The sequence below is a fragment of the Globicephala melas genome, chromosome 21 (genome assembly GCF_963455315.2).
Source record: "Globicephala melas chromosome 21, mGloMel1.2, whole genome shotgun sequence".
NCBI lineage: Eukaryota > Metazoa > Chordata > Mammalia > Artiodactyla > Delphinidae > Globicephala > Globicephala melas.
This window is the reverse complement of record NC_083334.1, coordinates 11,399,689-11,418,478: the sequence shown is the minus strand read 5'-3', so window position 1 is coordinate 11,418,478 and position 18,790 is coordinate 11,399,689. Positions and strand designations below refer to the sequence as shown.

Below are 18,790 nucleotides of genomic sequence, written 5' to 3'. Positions count from 1 at the left end.
GCCAGGCAGGAGACACTATGGGCCTCTATGTCCGTCATGGACACTGGCTATTCTCAGATGCAGGGAAAAGGAAACAATTGCCTAAGTAGTGAGGCCGAGTTTGATATGTACGTTTATGAGAAAGGGTGATCACAAGTTAGCTTTAGCGATGGAAATTCTAATGTTTCATTACTCGCAGTCAATAGTGACCTTACGGTCAAACAAACATTTCTTCATCCACAGAGTGGGGATGCTAATAACTGTTAAAACTTTAATGGATTTCAAGAATAGAAAGATACCGTATGTAAGGAATTCATCACGCCTGGCACACAGTAGGTGCTCAGTAAGTGTCAGTTCCCTTTTTCTTCTTCATTCTCCATTATGAATATAATTAAAAACTGGATGAGCACCTAAACTTGCAATGAGAACATCACTGAGGTAAGAAAGTGGATTGTACCGTGGAGTTTGTGAGGATGAAGAGATGAGGCTGCCCTTGTGATTTCTGCACATATTTACTTGATGTTTGTTCTGGGGTAACTGCCTTGCATGGCTGATTGCTGGCAGTTGCCATCAGTTGCTGTCTGCGTTCATGTTGGAATGTTCTAAGCCCTTAAGAAAACATTTATTATTTTAGGACAGGCACATTTCCAGCATGGGTGGTGGTGATTAAATCTGAAGAGGAGACATTCTTGGGGATAATTTCCAGCAGAAGTGTGACACTTTTATGAGTCAACAGCATAGCTGCTGATTGAAATCTGTGTTGGTGCAGATAGAAAACAGTCACAAGACAGGGGAAGCACCCCTTCTTCCACCTGTTCTGCCACCTCCCAGCCCCTCTGCCTTCCTCCTGTATTTCCACACATCCTCATCCTATCTGTCTTTTAGGGAGGAGCTCAGGTATCACCTTTTATGAAGCCATCTTTCTCCCTTGATTCCTCCATGAAGGTAATTTCTCTCCACCTGAATTCTGAAAACATATCACCTATACATTCTCACCTTCACCTTACTCATCTTACTTTCTACTTTCTACCTTTATGAGTGCTGTGTGACATTGAGCAAGCCTCCTAAATTCTCTGGTCATTAGCTTCTTTTGCAAAATGAAAGGGGTTGCATGACCCCATTTGAACATCTATGGGGCCCATACAGTGATGGTAACCAAGGCCATCTGGTCTACCCTGGTGAATGAGGACATCTAGTCTACCCCGGTAAATGAAGACATCTGGTCTATGCAGGATGTGGGTCTGAAGGGCTGGCAGCAGCTAACCACATTCTGACTTGAGTGGCTGGAAGGAAAGGAAAGGAAAGGAAGGAAACTTGAATGGTTGCCTCAAGAAATGTCTGTTGAGTGACCAGTGCAAGATCTGTGCCAGGTGCTATGGGCCAGGGAGGTACCAGAAGGGTCAGTGCCAAGTGCCACATGCAAGGACAAAGGACTTGAAGGCCTGTAATCAGTTGGTTTTAAATGAAGCAAAAGGGAGGCCAACCTGGCGGCCTGACCCCACCAGGGGAAGCCCTTCAGAACCTGGTCCTTCCCAGGTCTCCTGCTGGCCTCAGAGGAGTCACTGCCAGGTGGGAAGAGGGTGGGGGGAATTGGGACTTGGGGGGCCTCAGGGAGGTGAAAGTAGCCCCAGCTGGCAGCCAGCAAGAAAACTAGGACCTCAGTCCCACAACCACAGAATAGAATTCTGCCCACAGCCCATGAGGCCCCAAACCCAGGACACAGCAGGCCAAGCCTGGGCCTGACTCATGGTCACTGGGGGGCAATGTTTTCGCCACTAAATTCGTGGTAATCTGTCATGCAGAAGTAGACAATCAATCCACCGCTGCGTGGGTTTCAGGGAGTCTGCAACCCCTTTAGCTGTGCAGTGTCTGTGTGTGTGGTGGGGCAGCTCTGTGCGGGCTTCTTATTTTGGAGGGGACCCAATGTTTCACCAGATTCTCTGAATGAGAACACATGCTCCCTAGAGAAACTGGGCACAGCGAGTGCTGCATGGAGAGGAAAATCCAGAACCGGCCAAGTGAGTGTGAGAGAACCTAGGACAGTTTTTTCTGAAAACACTGAGCATCAGGGCCTGGGGAACAGCAGGGAGACACTGCTACCACCTCTCCTAATTGCTGAGATCTCAGGATGCAGAAAAGCGCTGGGCTTCCCCCGCCCCCCATCTCACTGTGATGAGCATTCCTCACATTCTCGAGAGCTTCCTTTCTGCCTTAATTGGTATGGTTTACAGAAAACAAATGACTCAGACTGAATGATATTTTGCACTATTGTAAAAGATAAGTTGATCTAATTATCATCTAACTTCAGTCACACTGGGAGAAACAGATTATCGTATTTATACTGACACAGAGACAAGATTTATTTTTTTTCTAGAAGAGGCATTTTTCTCTTTGAAATTAGAATGATACGCAAAACTGATTAACCCTGACCATCCCACCTGCTCAATTACACCCCTGTTCCTCAGTACTTTTAGGGTGTGGTCAGAGAAACGGACAAAGTAAAACCCAATGAGCTGACAGGAGGAGAGTTTACAGGGATTCTGTGCTGAGACCAGAAAGAATCAAGTAAAGGGTTAAGTCTTGTCTGCAAATCACAAGTTTTCCCCAGAATCCAACAATAGTGTATTCATTTGCTGGGCATGGAAAAGATGTAAACTGTGCATAACTGAAAGACAAATTGGATATTGAGAATTAATGGGAAATTATGAATCTGTCAATATTTATTTTCATACCGGCAAACACATGTCATTAATTAATAGGCACCTTAATGGAAGGATTACAACCTGGCGAATCAGAAAGGCAGGTGTCCCGCCCGAGGCAGTCAGAGGTTCTGGAAAGGAAGCAGCAGGTTGATGTTACCTGCCTAGAGTGACCCCTCAGCCCTGCGGTGAAGGTGACACAATTCCTGGGCCTCTGACCTCACTGACGTTGCGTCTCAGGGGAGGAGGGAAAAGCAGTTGTGGCAGCAGATCACATCTCCACTGAGGGGGAAATGAGACGAAGGCCATCTTAGGCATGGACTGGAAGCTGCCCACAGTCCTACTTCAGGCTGTGGCCGTGTCTTGTTTCCAGCTCCATGGAGACAGTGGACCATCATCCATTCTCAAGGAGTCAGCCCCTGGGGTACGGTGGGCCCATCCCAGTTGGTGACCCATCCTGGTTGGTGACCCATCCTTGTTGGTGGCCCATCCTGGTTGGTGACCCATCCTGGTTGGTGGCTTGTTCCAGTTGTGGGCCCACCGTGGCTGATGACCCATCCCAGTTGGTGGGCCCATCCCAGTTGGTGACCCATCCTGGTTGGTGGCTTGTTCCAGTTGTGGGCCCACCGTGGCTGATGACCCATCCCAGTTGGTGGCCCATTCCAGTTGGTGGCCCATCCTGGTTGGTGACCCATCCTGGTTGGTGGCTTGTCCCAGTTGTGGGCTCATTGTGGTTGATGACCCATACTAGTTGGTGGCCCATCCCGGTTGGGGGGCCCTGTTCTGGTCAGTGGACCTGCCCTGGTTAGTGGACCTGTCCTGATGCTCATCCTAGCTGGTGGCCCATCCTGGTGTCCAGGCCTGGCTGGCAGCTCCACTTACCAACCTTTATTAAGCTCAGGGAACTTCATAGCAACTAGTCTCAAGCTGACAGATCTCCAGAACCAGTAGGGCATCCTTGCTGTTTCATCTGCTTCCAGAAGGTTCTACTTAGTGGAGCAGACACCTCTTAAGGACACAAACGGTGATGGGGAAGAGGAGCTCTGGAGAATGGGGCATCCACAGTAGAAGGAAAGAAATAAAATGATCTCCTTCACAGATGATATCTTATATGTAGAAAACTCTAAAGATTATACACACACACGTACACACAACTGTTCGAGCTAATATATGAATTCAGAAAACTAGCAGGATACAAAATAAATACAAAAAATCAGCCGCATTTCTATACACTAGCAATGAACAATCTGAAAAGGAAATAAAAACAATTCCATTTATGGGAACATATCTCAATGTAATAAAAGCTATTTATGACAATCCCACAGCCAACATAACACTCAATGGAGAAAAGCTGAAAGCCCTCCCACTAAAATCTGGAACAAGATAAGGATGCCCACTCTCACCACTTCTATTCAACATAGTATTGGAAGTCCTCACCACAGCAATCAGATAAGAAAAAGAAAAAGTATACGAATTGGAAGGGAAGAGGTAAAATTGTCATTATATGCCGATGACAGGACACTACATATAGAAAACCCTAAAGACTCCACACAGGAACTACTAGAACTGAGAAACGAATTAAGCAAAATAGCAGGATGCAAGATTAACATACAGAAATTGGTTGCATTTCTTTATAATAACAATTAAATAGAAAGGCAATGAAATAGAAATTTAAAAAAAAAAATTCCTTTTAAAACTGCATCCAGGCTTCCCCGGTGGCGCAGTGGTTGAGAGTCCGCCTGCCGATGTGGGGGACACGGGTTCGTGCCCCGGTCCGGGAGGATCCCACATGCCGCGGAGCGGCTGGGCCCGTGAGCCATGGCCACTGAGCCTGCGCGTCCGGAGCCTGTGCTCCGCAATGGGAGAGGCCACAGCAGTGAGAGGCCCACATACTAAAAAAAAAACAAAAAAAAAAAACACAAAAAAAAAAACTGCATCCAAAAAAAAATACTTAAGAATAAACCTAAGGAGGTGAAAGACTTATATGCTGAGAACTATAAAACATTAATAAAGGAAACTGAAGATGATTCAAAGAAATGGAAAGATATCCCACGTTCTTAGATTGGAAGAATTAATATGGCTAAAATGGCCATACTAGCCAAAGCAATCTACAGATTTAATGCAATCCTTATCAAATTACCCATGACGTTTTTCACAGAACTAGAACAGATAATCCTAAAATTTATATGGAACCATAAAAGACTCAGAATTGCCAAAGCAATCCTGAGGAAAAAGAACAAAGCAGGAGGCATAACCCTCCCAGACTTCAGACAATACTACAAAGCTGCAGTAATCAAAACAGCAAGGTACTGGCACAAAAACAGACATATGGATCAATGGAACAGAATAGAGAGCCCAGAAATAAACCCACACACCTCCAGTCAATTAATCTTCAGCAAAGGAGGCAAGAATATACAATGGAGAACAGACAGTCTCTTCAGAAAGTGGTGTTGGGAAAGCTGGACAGCCTTATATATATCAATCAAGTTAGAACACACCCATATACCATACACCATACAGCTCCCTGAGCTTAATAAAGGTTGGTAAGTGGAGCTGCCAGCCAGGCCTGGACACCAGGATGGGCCACCAGCTAGGATGGGCCACCAACCAGGATGGGGATCAGGACAGGTCCACTCAAAATGGCTTTAAGACTTAAATATAAGACATGACAACATAAAACTCCATAGGCAAAACATTCTTTGACAGAAGTCATACCAATCAGTCTCCCAAGGCAATAGAAATAAAAGCAAAAATAAACAAATGGGACCTAATCAAACTTAAAAGCTTTTGCACTGCAAAGGAAACCATCAACAAAATGAAAAGACAGCCTATGGACTGGTAGAAGATATTTGAAAACGATGTGAACGACAATGGCTTAATTTCCAACATACACAAACAGCTTATACAAATCAATATCAAAAAAAAAAAACAACCCAATCAATAAATGGGCAGAAGACCTAAATTGACATTTCAACAAAGAAGACAAACAAATGGCCAACAGGCACATGAAAAGATGCTCAACATTGCTAATTATTAGAGCAATGCAAATCAAAATTACAACGAGGGGCTTCCCTGGTGGCGCAGCAGTTAAGAATCTGCCTGCCAATGCAGGGGACACGGGTTCGAGCCCCAGTCCAGGAAGATCCCACATGCCGTGGAGCAACTAAGCCTGTGCACCACAACTTGAGCCTGCACTCTAGAGCCCGCCAGCCTCAACTACTGAGCCCACGTGCTACAACTCCTGAAGCCCGGGTGCCTAGAGCCTGTGCTCTGCAACAAGAGAAGCCACTGCAATGAGAAGCACGTGCACCGCAATGAAGAGTAGCCCCCACTCACTGCAACTAGAGAAAGCCCGCACACAGCAACGAAGACCCAACACAGCCAAAAATAAATTAAAAAAAAAAAAAAAGACTACAATGAGGTAACACCTCACACCACTCAGAATGGCCCTAATCTGATTAAGAAGTCTACAAATAATAAATGCTGGAGAGGGTGTGGAAAAAAGGGAACCCTCCTAAACTGTTGGTGGGAATGTGACCTGGTGCAGCCACTATGGAAAACAGTATGGAGGTTCCTCAAAAAACTAAAAATAGAGTTGCCATATCAAATTGCCATATGATCCAGCAATCTGATTCCTGGGCATATATCCAGACAAAACTCTGATTCAAAAAGATACATGCACCCTAATGTTCACAGCAGCACTATTTACAATAGCCAAGACATGGAAACAACCTAAATGTCCATTGAAAGATGAATGGATAAAGAAGATTTGGGGTGTGTGTGTGTGTGTGTGTGTGTGTGTGTGTGTGTATGTATATAATGGAATACTACTCAGCCATAAAAAAGAATGAAATAATGCCATTTGCAGCAACATGGATGGACCTAGAGATTATCATACTACGTGAAACAAGTCAAAAAGAGAAAGACAAATACCATATGATATCATATATGTGGAATCTAAAATATCACACAAATGTACTTATTTACAAAACAGAAACAGACTCACAGACAGAGAACAGATTTGTGGTTGCTAATGGGGAGGGGGATGGACTGGGAATTTGGGATCAGCAGATGCAAACTAGCATATATAGGATGGAGAAACAAGGTCCTACTGTATATCACAGGCAGCTATATTCAATATCCTGTAATAAATCATAATGAATATGAAAAAGAATCTATCTATATACTAACAAGAGAGTGAAAAGACAAGCTACAGAATGAGAGAAAATATTTTCAAATCACAGATCTGATAAGGGGTTAATACCCAGCATGAAGGACTCATAATTCAATGACAAAAAGCTAATAATCTAATTCACAAATGGGCAATAACTTCCACAGGAATTTCTGCAAGGAGGAGAAGAGCCAATGAGTACATAGAATGTAAACTGAAACCACCACACGATGCCTCTGCACAACCATGAGGATGGTTATTACCAGGAAAATGGAAAATAACAAGTGTTGGTGAGGACGTGGAGAACTTGGCACTCATGTTTGGGTGGTGGGGATGAAGATGGTGCAGCTGCTGTGGACCACATCCTGGCAGATCCTCAAAAGGTTAACGTAGAGTCGCCATCTGATCCAGCTATTCCACTCCCAAGATAAATGAAAACAAATGTGCACGCAGAATTTTGTACATGATGTTCACACAGTAGCATTATTCATAACAGGAAATGGGGGAAACCCCAGTGTCCACGGACAGAGGTGGAACATTGTTCAGCCTAAAAAAGGAAGGACAGTGGTGATGACCTCACAACACTGTGAATGTACTTAATGCCACTTAACTGTACACTTCAAAATGGCTAAAATGGCATACTTTATGTTATGTATATTTTACCACAATAAAAAAGTATATTTTCATGTATAGAGACAGTGCCAATCCTAAGACGCTGCATCGATTGATTGGTGTTTTTAAAACTCAGTCTCACTGAAAACTGGTGACGGCTTCTGTGACAAAAGGAAGATCAAACAGGAAAAACATGTTCTTGATATTCTTCTCAAAGTAAAGAGGAAAAAAAGAAGAAAACAATCAATAAATTCAACTAGAATCAAACTACTTAACCATGAACGTTTTAATATCCATACGACATTCTTAAAACAAACTTTCAGACACAAAGTGATTTAAAACTTTATAAAAATATATATACAGCTTCAAACTATACAGTTTATTCAACTTAACAGAATGTCCATTTTTTAATTTAAGACACACACAATTTCAAAGAAATTTTCAATTTTATCCCAATTTCTCACTTAAAGTCTCAGATTACATCTACCTATTATGTACAAACAGATGAATTGAAATGTCCTCAAAGTTCCCAGTGTTTGGGTTACAAAGAAAACTTAGAGAATTTCATCTTCTCTGTGTATAGAAATTAAGTCTCAGCCCATTTCATATCTGTCTTTCCTATTTTCTTGTCAAATATTAGCTCTTCTTAAATAGATGTACTGATTTTATTCATTGTTTTTCTCAGGAAGGATATGTGTGATCCAGTAATTAAAGAAAGCTGAGATTACTCGGGCATAGTCTGGAAAGCAAAAAGAAAACAGAACAAAAAATAAAATAAAACAAAAAATTCAAACAAAAAGAAAAATTATAAATTATTATTTTGTAGATATTAGTCCTTAGGCCCAAAGTAAACCCTGAAATAATCTAATAAGACACAACTCGGGTGTTGAAATGATGTTGATTGTCAGCACGCTTGCAAATCCCATAAAAGTATGGGTCAGTTTGGAATATTTGTATTTCACTTGGATACAAAAGTTCTGTTAGTTAGAGCTGAACTCCATAACACCACACGCAATATTACACGCTTAACATCTGAGCTCAAAGAAAACCACATACAAAGTGAAATGAAGCAGAAATAGTTTACTTCAAAGGTGGACAAAGTAGCAGGACGTTAGAAGCAGGATTCTAAGTGAGATGAGCTGGAAGGAACAGCACTCAGGTTTCAGGAAACTGTCCCAGGAACAGCCCAGCAAAGGACCTGAGCTGAGGTCACAGCCCCTCATTTTGGGCCTCACTCCTCGTAAAGATGCTCACTGAGGGGGACGCAGGTCCGGAGGCTCCAACCCTGAGAGCACACATACCCTGTCTGGCTCAGATCCTGGTGCCTGAGGGGCAGCCGACTGCTGCTGAGGCCCCAAGACGCACTTTCGAGCAGAGGCTGGGACTGCGGGGAGGGGTCCCATCTCACGCTCCATGCAGAAGTGTGGCTGAGGTGCCTCCAAACTCGTCCCCCGTCCTGCCCGGGCCAGCTGCCCTGCCCCCCAGCCTCGGGCTCCCAAGGATGGTGGTGGCTAATGTGTGCACAGAGGACTCAGGAGGGTCCAGGACGGGGATGCCTGCAGCATCTTCATGGTGCGCGGAGCATGATAAAAACCCCACAGATGGTGACGTGCATGTACGTGCAGATGACGGAACGCAATATGTGAGACCAACTGTAAAAACACGTGCACCGGCCTCGGGACACGGCTGCTGCACCCCGGTCAATGAAACACCCGTGAACTAGGAAAAACAATCGTTGAGGCAGCAGAGAGAGAAAGCCCCCTGTGTCTGCTGTTAAATGCTACTATTTCCAGGCTTACTCTATAGACAGGAGAGATACAGCTACTAATTAAACTTCATAAGCTAGTTTTATGAAAAAGAAAACAATTTCGGAATGCTAAATCTGAATTAGACAGAACCAATATTTGAAAATAAAGCTTCACCATTTGTAAGATTTCATTTTACCAAGTAGCTCAACATAGAAAAACTTTGCGCATCCTACATGCACTAAAAAGGAATCCATTTTCACAGAAAAGTGCTTCATGCATAAATTTTAGTTCCACCAACTACTTAAGGTGCTTGTAGGCAAAACCTGTCCAATGGTTTCAATGTAAGAAGCAAGAGAAGCGTTTCCACTCAATCCCCAATCCCTGTTCCAAACTCTCCTGATGCATCTCAGAGCCACGCGTGAAGAACGTCTTCAGTGTGAGGATCCACTGAATCGTAAATGATATATTTTCATCTCTCATAAAAACTTCATATTAGTTTAACTTAATAAAATTGGCTTTTTGCAATCTGAAAATGTAAATTATGGAAGTGTAGATCTTTTTACATTTCTTACGGAAATGTAAATTTTTTTTTTTTTTTTTTTGCGGTACGCGGGCCTCTCACTGTTGTGGCCCCTCCCGTTGCGGAGCACAGGCTCCGGACGCGCAGGCTCAGTGGCCATGGCTCACAGGCCCAGCTGCTCCGTGGCATGTGGGATCTTCCCGGACTGGGGCATGAACCCGTGTCCCCTGCATCGGCAGGCGGACTCTCAACCACTGCGCCACCAGGGAAGCCCGGAAATGTACATTTTTAAATACTGAATACAGCAGGCCCAACAACCAGCAGTAAGGAAAGGAGCAAACACTGGATCACGGGGCTGGGGGTCCCGAGTGGCCCTGCGGCGCCCCCGGCAGGAGCAGGGCTCTGCCAGCACTTGCTCCCCTGCCTGAGGGTCTCCCTTCCCGGAGCTGCTCCCACTGGCAGCCCACCGGCTCTCACTCCTCCCATACCACCTCTGGTCCTACTCCTCGCGGCAACCCCCCCGAAGGCGTCACCTTCACCCCATCTCTGGTCCTGCTCTGACAAAGCCTCTGTCCCCCCGGACCCCAGGCTGCTCTGTGAGGGTGACTGGCAGTGGCTCTCCCAGGCCTAAGTCCCCACACCTGGACGTCCGACAGGAACCTCCAGCCGGCCCAGCTCAACACCCCACCTGCTCCTGTGGCTGCCTCTCCTGCCTCATGATGCGCTGCAGGCTTCGTGCAGGGCTTTGGGTCACAGACGCCCACGTCCAGTCAGTCGGCAAACCCTACTGAGTCCACCTTCACAGCCGATACAAATCTGACCGCGCCCGGGAGTATGACCGAAGCCCCCGCTGTCCCCGACCCCTTCTCTAGTCCGAACGTGATGGCCGGAGAGATCTTGCTAAGTGCAGTCAGACCCAACAGGCTGGCCTTCCAGTGGCCCCACGCCGCCCAGGATAAAGGCCAACGAACTCAGCACAATCTCCAGGGCCTGACGTGACCCGGTCCCCGGCTCCTCTCCCACCCGCTTCTGACCCCTCGCTCCCCTCCCCACAAGACCCCGCCCCCGCCATGTCTTCTCCGTGGGCTCAGCTGTACGAAGCACACCTCACTGACTTCTCGGTCTACGTAAGCCCCGAAGGGCAGGGCGCTCTCCCCTGAAGACCCGCGGCGGGACCAGGGCCGCACAGGCAGGGCAGATGAGGCCCCCTAACAGATCACTACTGGACGTATGGGGGAGGCAGGTCCTCCTGGCGACCCCAACGCGCAGGGGTCTCGTCAACTCCCGCCAGCCACTTGCTAATTATACTGGTGCCGTATTGCTTTACTGCTGGCTTTACTGTTATTTCATGTGACGAAATGTGATATGTGGCTTTTTAAACATGTCAGTCTTGACTCTTTAGCTATACTATGAGGTTTCCAAGGAGAAAAACCATGCACTGTACTCATTTTGAGATTACTGCCCCAAGGTAATCTGCAGAATCACTTCCATTCACTCAACTAAAAGGTTGTCCAGTGCCTGTCTTGGGTCTGGCACGGAGTTCTGCTCCATGCTGTGCAGGTGCTCTCCAAAAAGTCCTGATCGTCTGATACTCAGTGTTTACAGATTTCTGCGGCCGGAGTATTCCCACCGTGGCCCGGTGGGACTTCAAGCTGCCAGTGTGAAGCCCCACCCATGGCATTGTGAAGACACAAGCACAGTCGGCCCAGCACTCTACAGTTTGCATGAAATGGGCACCCAACAAAGGTTGAGGAAGTAACAAAAGAGAAATCATCTTATAGTTCAATTCCCTTTTTACTGTAGGGTCCAGGAAGGCAGACCAAGACATTCGGAGGACAGAAAAAATGTACCTTCTCCAAATCTAGCAGAGGAAAAGGAAAAGAAATGAACTCTTTCACTTCCATTTAAACTAATAAGGATTTGGTCCTAAGAGTGGAGCTCACAAGTCTGGAGAATTAGATTGTACACGCATATCTGCATATATCATGAGAGATATTTTTATAGCAAGAGAGATGCAAGAAGCATATTCCTCTGTGGGAATCTATTCCTCAAGCCATATGTGCATCCTTATATTTTCTGATTCAGGACTGCTTTGCTAGAGAGTAAGTTTTTCAGAGGCAAACCCTAGACAAGTGTCTAAAGCAGCACAATGAATAAAGTGCACAGTACATACCGGGTGGCATCCTGCAATGTTCTGGGAACACTTCCAGGGCACTCTTCAATCTTTCAGTATCTTGCAAAAGTAACAGCGTTTTCATGTGATCCAGAATGAACACATCTGAGGAGGGCATGCTGTGAGTTTCAAGATATTTAAATAGCTCTCCACTGGTCTCCATGAAGACAGCCGAGTCCGAATCCTTGGAGACACCTAAACAAAGACAGGGTCACTTAGAAATGCATTTTTACTCTTACAAACTGAAGATAAGCTCTCACTTCCTAAAGAAAGCCTCAAACGTATATTTCTATTTAGAACGATGTGTTTGAGAGACAATCAGAACAGAACTTTGAGAAGCAAACCACAAAATACAACTGTTGAACCACAGTGGAAAGGTGGTGTGTTACGGGCACCGATCTCGTAAAGCAGCTCTGAGTGTTCCACGTACCGGAATCCACGCACGCAGCAGGGGAAACACACGAAACCAAGCCCTCCGATGGTGTCAGGCATCTACAAACAGCATGAAGCTGCTGGGCAGTTGGGATGCTTCAAGGAAGCCAAGGAGGCTGCCCCATGAGCACAGCGCTGTCCCCACTGCTGGCCGGCGGCAGGCCTACATCATGCTGAGGCCATTTCTGCACTATCCTGGTTGGTGTTCACAGGATGCCTAGAATCTGTGACTTCATCGTCTTTGTCAACTTTGAAAAACTCCCAGCTGCCACCTCTTACACGTCCCTTGTGCCCCAGTCCCATGGCTGAGGCTCCTTCGGGCCCATGTGGCTGTTATGCTCCTTCTGTGTTTTCCATCCTTTCCTCTCCCTCCTTCACTCTGGATACTTCCTTCAGCCTGCCTTGCAGTTACTAATTCTCTTTTATGCTGAATCTAATCTGCTGTCTGAACTCGTCTTTGAGTCCTTAATTTGTTATTATATTTCTCAGGTCTAGAATTTCCGTTTGATTATCCTAATAGATTCAAATTATCTGGTGAAAGTCTCCGCTTTTCACCTTTTTTCTCCATCTTCTCCTACTTCTTGGACATCTAGATCATAGCTATTTTAAGTCCCTTGTCTGGTAACATCAGCGTCTCCACCCCGTGGCCTCTTTCTGCTGCTCTTTTCCTCATGGTTTCGGTCGTATGGTCCGGTCTCCTGCTGTGTCTGACACACTCTTTTGAATGAACATGAAAATTGCAGGGTCTTGGCTAACGACATTTTCCTCCAGAGAGGGTCCCCCCTTGCCTCTGCTCGGCAGACAGAGAAGGGGCAGGCGACTGAACTGACCACAGGGTGGCTGCACGTCTGGCCGGCAGTTGTCCACCTGCACCTGAGCGCGTGGCCTGCGTGCTGCGCTGGAGGGTCAGGTTAGCCCTGCCTGCTTGGTCCCTCAGGACGCCACAAAGGCCGCCCTGCCATGTGGAAGAGGTCTGCCTGGTTGCCCTCCTCCCATCCCACAGTTCAGGGCTTGGCCAAGGTTTTGAGGGGGGACAAGCAGAGCTTTGCTCTGGTCTCTGACCCTCCTTTCTTACAGAGCTGGCCGACCCTGGGCCCTCCACTTTCCCCCCCAGACCTGTGAGACCACTGGGGCTCTGCTGGTTTGCCTGCTCTCCAGGCTGCACTGCCCCTTCCCCTGGACCCTTGCCCAAGCCCCTGTCCAAACTGGCAGACACCTTGAGGGAAGGAGGGCAGCAGCATTCTGGCTCACCCGGCCTGTGGTTCACCTCCTCTGGGATTTGTCACAAGGGCTTTTCCTCAGCAGCTCTTAAAACTCCAAGTACACTTTAAACTTCAGTCCTCCTTGGCAGGAGGGCTGTCTGCCACAAGCTACTCCCTCACGCAGAGAATGGATAATCTACTGAGATCTCTCTGAAGCCTACTTCTGTTCTGCAGTGTCTCCGCCACGTCCTCCTATTAGTCTCATGTGGATATTCGTTAAGGATGTTTTCAACTTAAGACAAAATGTGGATAAACAAGCAAAAGAGGAAAAGGGTCAATCTTGGTTAAAATGGACCCGTTAATCATGGTGTTTTCGCATCACTGTTTAAGTCCATCCCTTACCCCTCCAGTTATCACATAGGCAGTATTTCTCCATCTTGCTCATGCTGGAGGTTCGATGCACTAAGCCCACCACATCCCCTGAATCTCCCAGGGACGGATCAGAATGGTGGCAGTTATCCCAGCACTTCTGTTCTTGGCACCGAGCCAGCACCTGCTCCTTCCTGACCCTCAGGGCTGCTGTCTGTTAGGCTCCACACAAAGGTGAGGTATTATCACCCGTCAGAATAAATCCCAGGATAAACCTCAGCTCCTATATCAGTACAAACAGTGGTCCAATATGCTTACTGAAAAATCTCAAATCACTAAGCCACACATTGGGGAAGCAAATCAACGTGTGTCCGAGAGAGAGAGAGCTGTGCTTCCTTCACGTCTCTACTAGCCGATGAAAATGAGCAAGAATTCATCAAAGTCTCCAACCTGGATTTATCTTTTCTTTAAACATAGAGCTGAGAATAGCACCATATTCTGAAATTGGATCTTAGAGAAATGAGGATGATGAGACCACCCTCGTTTGGACCCACACCTCTAATGGGCGGGCTGTTTCCCCTGGTGAGCCTAGAGCAGGGGGCCAGCCCAGATCTTTGGTGGGATGAATTTAAATATTTGGATTTTTGCCTCAAAACTAATGACTTATTTTGAATACTGAATATTTTTAATGTTTTGTATTTTAAACATTTAAATATTTTACATTTGCTTAATTTTCCAAAGAAGTAGATGCCATTATTCAAAAGAACAACAGGAAAAAACATACCATCATAAAAATAAATTTCTTGTGTTGACTTCAGAAAGTTCAGGATATCATCTGCCTTTTCATTGGTACTTTTAACGTCTTCCTTCCCGGCGTCTGTGGCTCCTTCCTCCTCGGCATCCGGGCCCCCTCCCTCCCCGTCTGCGCCGTCCTCTTCATCACTCACTCTCATGTCGCCCTGCTCACTGCTGGTCTCCTCAGGCTGGTACATGAAGTTGACGCCAGAGACTCCTGTTAGTAAGCCAGCTGCTTTCTTCCTTTTAATTTGCTGTTTCTTTTTCAGTTTCCTTTTTTTATTTTTGCTTATTGTGGGGCCATCTGTGTGGCTGTGGCTGTGTGGCTGCAATTTTTCTTGCAAAATACTCTGCTGTTTCTCTAATTCTGCTTGTTCTAGAGGAATGTTACTGGGATTTTTAAATTTTTTCTTTGAATTATGCTTTCTAATTCTTCTTCTCTTTGGTTGAGCCTGAAGATCCTGATCTATAAAAACAAAAATTCAAATATAACAATTTTCTGTAAAATGGAACCATAACAAACTTACTAGGCTAGATAAATTTTCCATTAGGATCTTGTAATTTTAGTAGAAAAGGAATTTAAAATATTTACTTCAGTGATTCTTAACTTTATACCAACAAAGTACACTGTTGAGGATACTGGGATTTACCATGAAGTAAATTAATAACCTACTTGTTCTTCCAAAAAAGGTGTATGTACGTGTACGCGTATGTGTGTGTATGTGTATTTACTCAACATTGTTACAATCATGACATATGGTATGATTTTAAGGATGTAAGAGTTGTTGCAGTTTGATCGAGAGTAAAATTTCATGCCTGTGGTCTTGGGGAGAGAAACATGAATTCTCATGTTTTTTAAAGTGTCCTTTAGCACCTTCTGAAGAGTTACTTGTGTGTGAGGATGAGAAGCAAGCAGTGACGACCTGCCCATCCGAATCAGCAATGGGTCCCATATGAACGAAGATGACGTCTGGGCTCTCGGCAGGTAAGTGACATGGTCGAGATGTGGCAGTCACTGCCACGCAACAGACAAGGTCTGGAGTGGACGTGGGGTGGTAAGGCCTGCGGTGGACGTGGGGCCTGAGAGGGACGACCCGCATGCCAATCCTGCCCCGTCCACCCCATCCCCGCACCCTCGTGGCAGTGCATGCCCGTCACATGCTCAGCACATGCCCGGTGCACGCCCAGCACACCCGCTGCTGCCCACACGCGCCCACCTGCTCCGTCCCAGCCAACCAAGGACGGCGGTGCTGCCATCAACGCTCAGACGCTTCTTCTCAACAACCCTCACTTCTCACAGGTTCTCCTTAGGCCCACCACAGGTTATGGTGAGAAATCAAACACCATGCGTGAGACTTCTGAGACACTGTGCGTCACTACGTGGAATGAAGATCCCTCTCCCTGTAATTTGCACTCTAAGGCTTTGATCTGCCGCTGACGTCAGACAGAAGATGCCGCGTGGTCCTTGCACTGTGTTTCCTGTGATGAGGGGCCTGAGACTCGGAACCCGCTGGTCACACCCTCTGATCCGTGGAGGGGGCTTCTTCTCTTGTTCTGGGCTCTGAGTCTATTTATGCAGCCAAACTCCCACCTGCGCATTTAAACAAGCGTCCACTCACCGCCCCCCCCGGCCTGTGTGACACGGAAGGCCCCCTCCCCTGCAGCTTCGCGTCATCATCAAACCAGACACTGCCTCTGGATACGGGGAGCGTCCTCTCCTGACTCTGGAATGAGAGTCCTCGGTTTTCTCTTGATACACGTGACAACCAGGAGACCTGGTGCTGCCTGCAACTTGGCATGAAGCCCAAATTACTCCTCATAAAACCACGACGTGACACTGTCATACAGTCCCATACTTGGTACATTTTCTCTCTCTTCTCAATCACCAGTGGATGACTGAACACAGCATTTTCCTATTTCATTTGAAAGTTGATATTAACTGATTTTAGAGACCTGCTTAGTGTCGCTGACAGACACCTGATTCATGAGTATCTCTGAATAGCTGGCCCTTGAGCTGCTCCTGTAAAATATTAATGTTTGAAAAATGACCACTGCTTATGGAATTTAAAAAATTTTCCAGATTCAGTTTAAAAAAAGAAAAAAATTACATTTCTCCTTATTGGGGTCTATTCTTGCCTTTATTGATTTGGAAAAAAAGTCATCCATAGGGTGCTTTATCAAGTCACAGTAAAGCCATCTGGGGACCAGCGTGCAGTCATCTGGGGGCATCCTTACTGTCCACCAAGAGTGGCATCCGGAGAGCTGCTCTCATTTATTCCCTGATATCTCCATTCTCCAGGCCCTTCCAGCCGAGCCAATTACTGACGTCATCCTCCGGTTCATCTCTCTTTGCAAGTGGTGAGAGCACAGCACGAACGCTGCCCTGTGAGGATGCTTATGCTATCAGTCTGCTACTCTAAAAGACTATAAAACAGGAATTTGAGAAGGAGGAGGTGGCAAAGAAGGGTGTAAAACATAAGAGTATCATACTTTTTCATATAAGTGTGTGTGCACACTTCTTAAGAGGAAAACTTAATACACACTGAGATACTGAAGGTCCAGATGCCAGACCTGTGGGGTTAACTGTGGTTTCTGGGTGCTGTGACTGTAGGTTTTTCTTTTTTCATTGTATTTTTCTGATTTCCAACTGTAGGACATTGAGCAGATACTGCTTTCACAATAAGGAAAAATTATTATTTTAAACTTGATGAAATTATGACAACTCAAAACATGGGATGTCACTAAATTCTACTTAAAGGTGAATTTATAATCTTAAATATGTCAGGAAAGAAAAAAGGCTAAAAATCAATCATATAAGTAAGAAAGAAGCTGGAAAAACAACAGCAACTTATACCTGAGGAAAGCAGAAGGAAAGATATAACAATCAGAGGAGCACAAAATAAAGGAAGAGAAAAGAAAACCCAACAGAGAGACAGCAACCAGCACTGACACTGTGAAGAAAGAAAACAGACGAACAGTGCAAGACTGGACGGGACGAGCAGAGGACACATAAAGGCCAGCGTGGGGTGAAGGCGTGTGTTAACGTACATCCTGTAGGCGTGAAAGGACCAATAAGATGGCTCTGTGGACAACTCTATGCAAATAAATTACATAGTTTGTATGAAATGGAGGATTCTCAGAAAAGTACAACATACCAAACTGGACACATGAAGAAACGGAAAATCTTAATAGTCCTATATCTATTACAAAATTGAATCTTTAGTTAAAAATAATCCCACAAAAGAACTTCAGGCCTAGGTGGATTCACCTGACTTCTAAGGAACATTTAAGGAAGAAACAAACGCCCAACATACAAAACATTTCTGGAAAACAGACACAGTGACGGTGACCACACGCTTTGTGAGGACAACACAGTTCTTTCAAAACCTGATGAGGACACTGAAAGACGGGAAGGTTGCAGGCCAACCCCTCTCCTAAAGAGCAATACAAAACTTCTAAACAAAATATTAACCGTTTTATTGTAGTGATATAAAGTATTCAATCAATATTAACACCAACAAATCATGAAAACGTGTAGCAAACTAGAAATGTAAGGGAAATGCGAAATGCGATAGAAGGTGAGAAAATCCCGCAGGGACACTGCACGTGGAGCCCTCACCCTGCTGCTTCCCTGCCGGAGGCCCTGGCGATGCAACAAGAGGAGGGAAAGTGTCAGACCTCACGGGGACGCCAGCTACAGACGGCACCACTGTAAGTCCAAAAGGCCCCCAGGCCCTACAGACAGGCTGCATGGGAGCCTGCAGACACAGAAGCAGGACGCGAGTGCGGCAAGGAGGACGCTCACCCGCACGGCAACCAGGGTCGCAAGGTAACGCTGGCGAGCGCCAACCTTGGCAGAGAGCACCAACCCCAAGGACCCCACCGGACACTGGAACTGCAGCCCCAGAGCAGCAGGGAGCCTCGCTGTCCCTGGGCCTCCCCGTAATGAGGGCTCCGCAGAGTCCGAAGCAGGGGCGCCCATGCTGCCCTGGGGTCAGCAGACGTGGCACCCGAGTCTCCACCTCAGCTCATGCCCCTGCATCACTCCCAGGGCTCACGCTCCCGGAGGTGGGGGAGTCCTTCTGCTTCT

The 18,790-nt window shown here is 46.1% G+C and overlaps 1 protein-coding gene across 5 annotated transcripts in view; it reads right to left on the bottom strand.

Moving 5' to 3' along the window:
• The window catches only part of ERICH1 (glutamate rich 1), a 109,318-nt gene that overhangs the window by 54,434 nt on the left and 36,094 nt on the right, over positions 1–18,790 (bottom strand). For 3 of the 5 annotated variants that reach the window (XM_030830392.2, XM_070044634.1, XM_060291641.2), the window contains 3 exons: positions 14,690–15,166; positions 11,903–12,097; positions 7,730–8,200 (listed from right to left, as the gene is read on the bottom strand). In XM_030830392.2, coding sequence (XP_030686252.2) covers positions 8,127–8,200; positions 11,903–12,097; positions 14,690–15,166 — 746 coding nt within the window. In that variant the 3' untranslated portion in view covers positions 7,730–8,126. Of the gene's footprint in view, positions 1–6,536; positions 7,669–7,729; positions 8,201–11,902; positions 12,098–14,689; positions 15,167–18,790 lie in introns of those variants that run through there. The other 2 variants (XM_060291640.2, XR_004033915.3) reach the window with 2 other exon arrangements.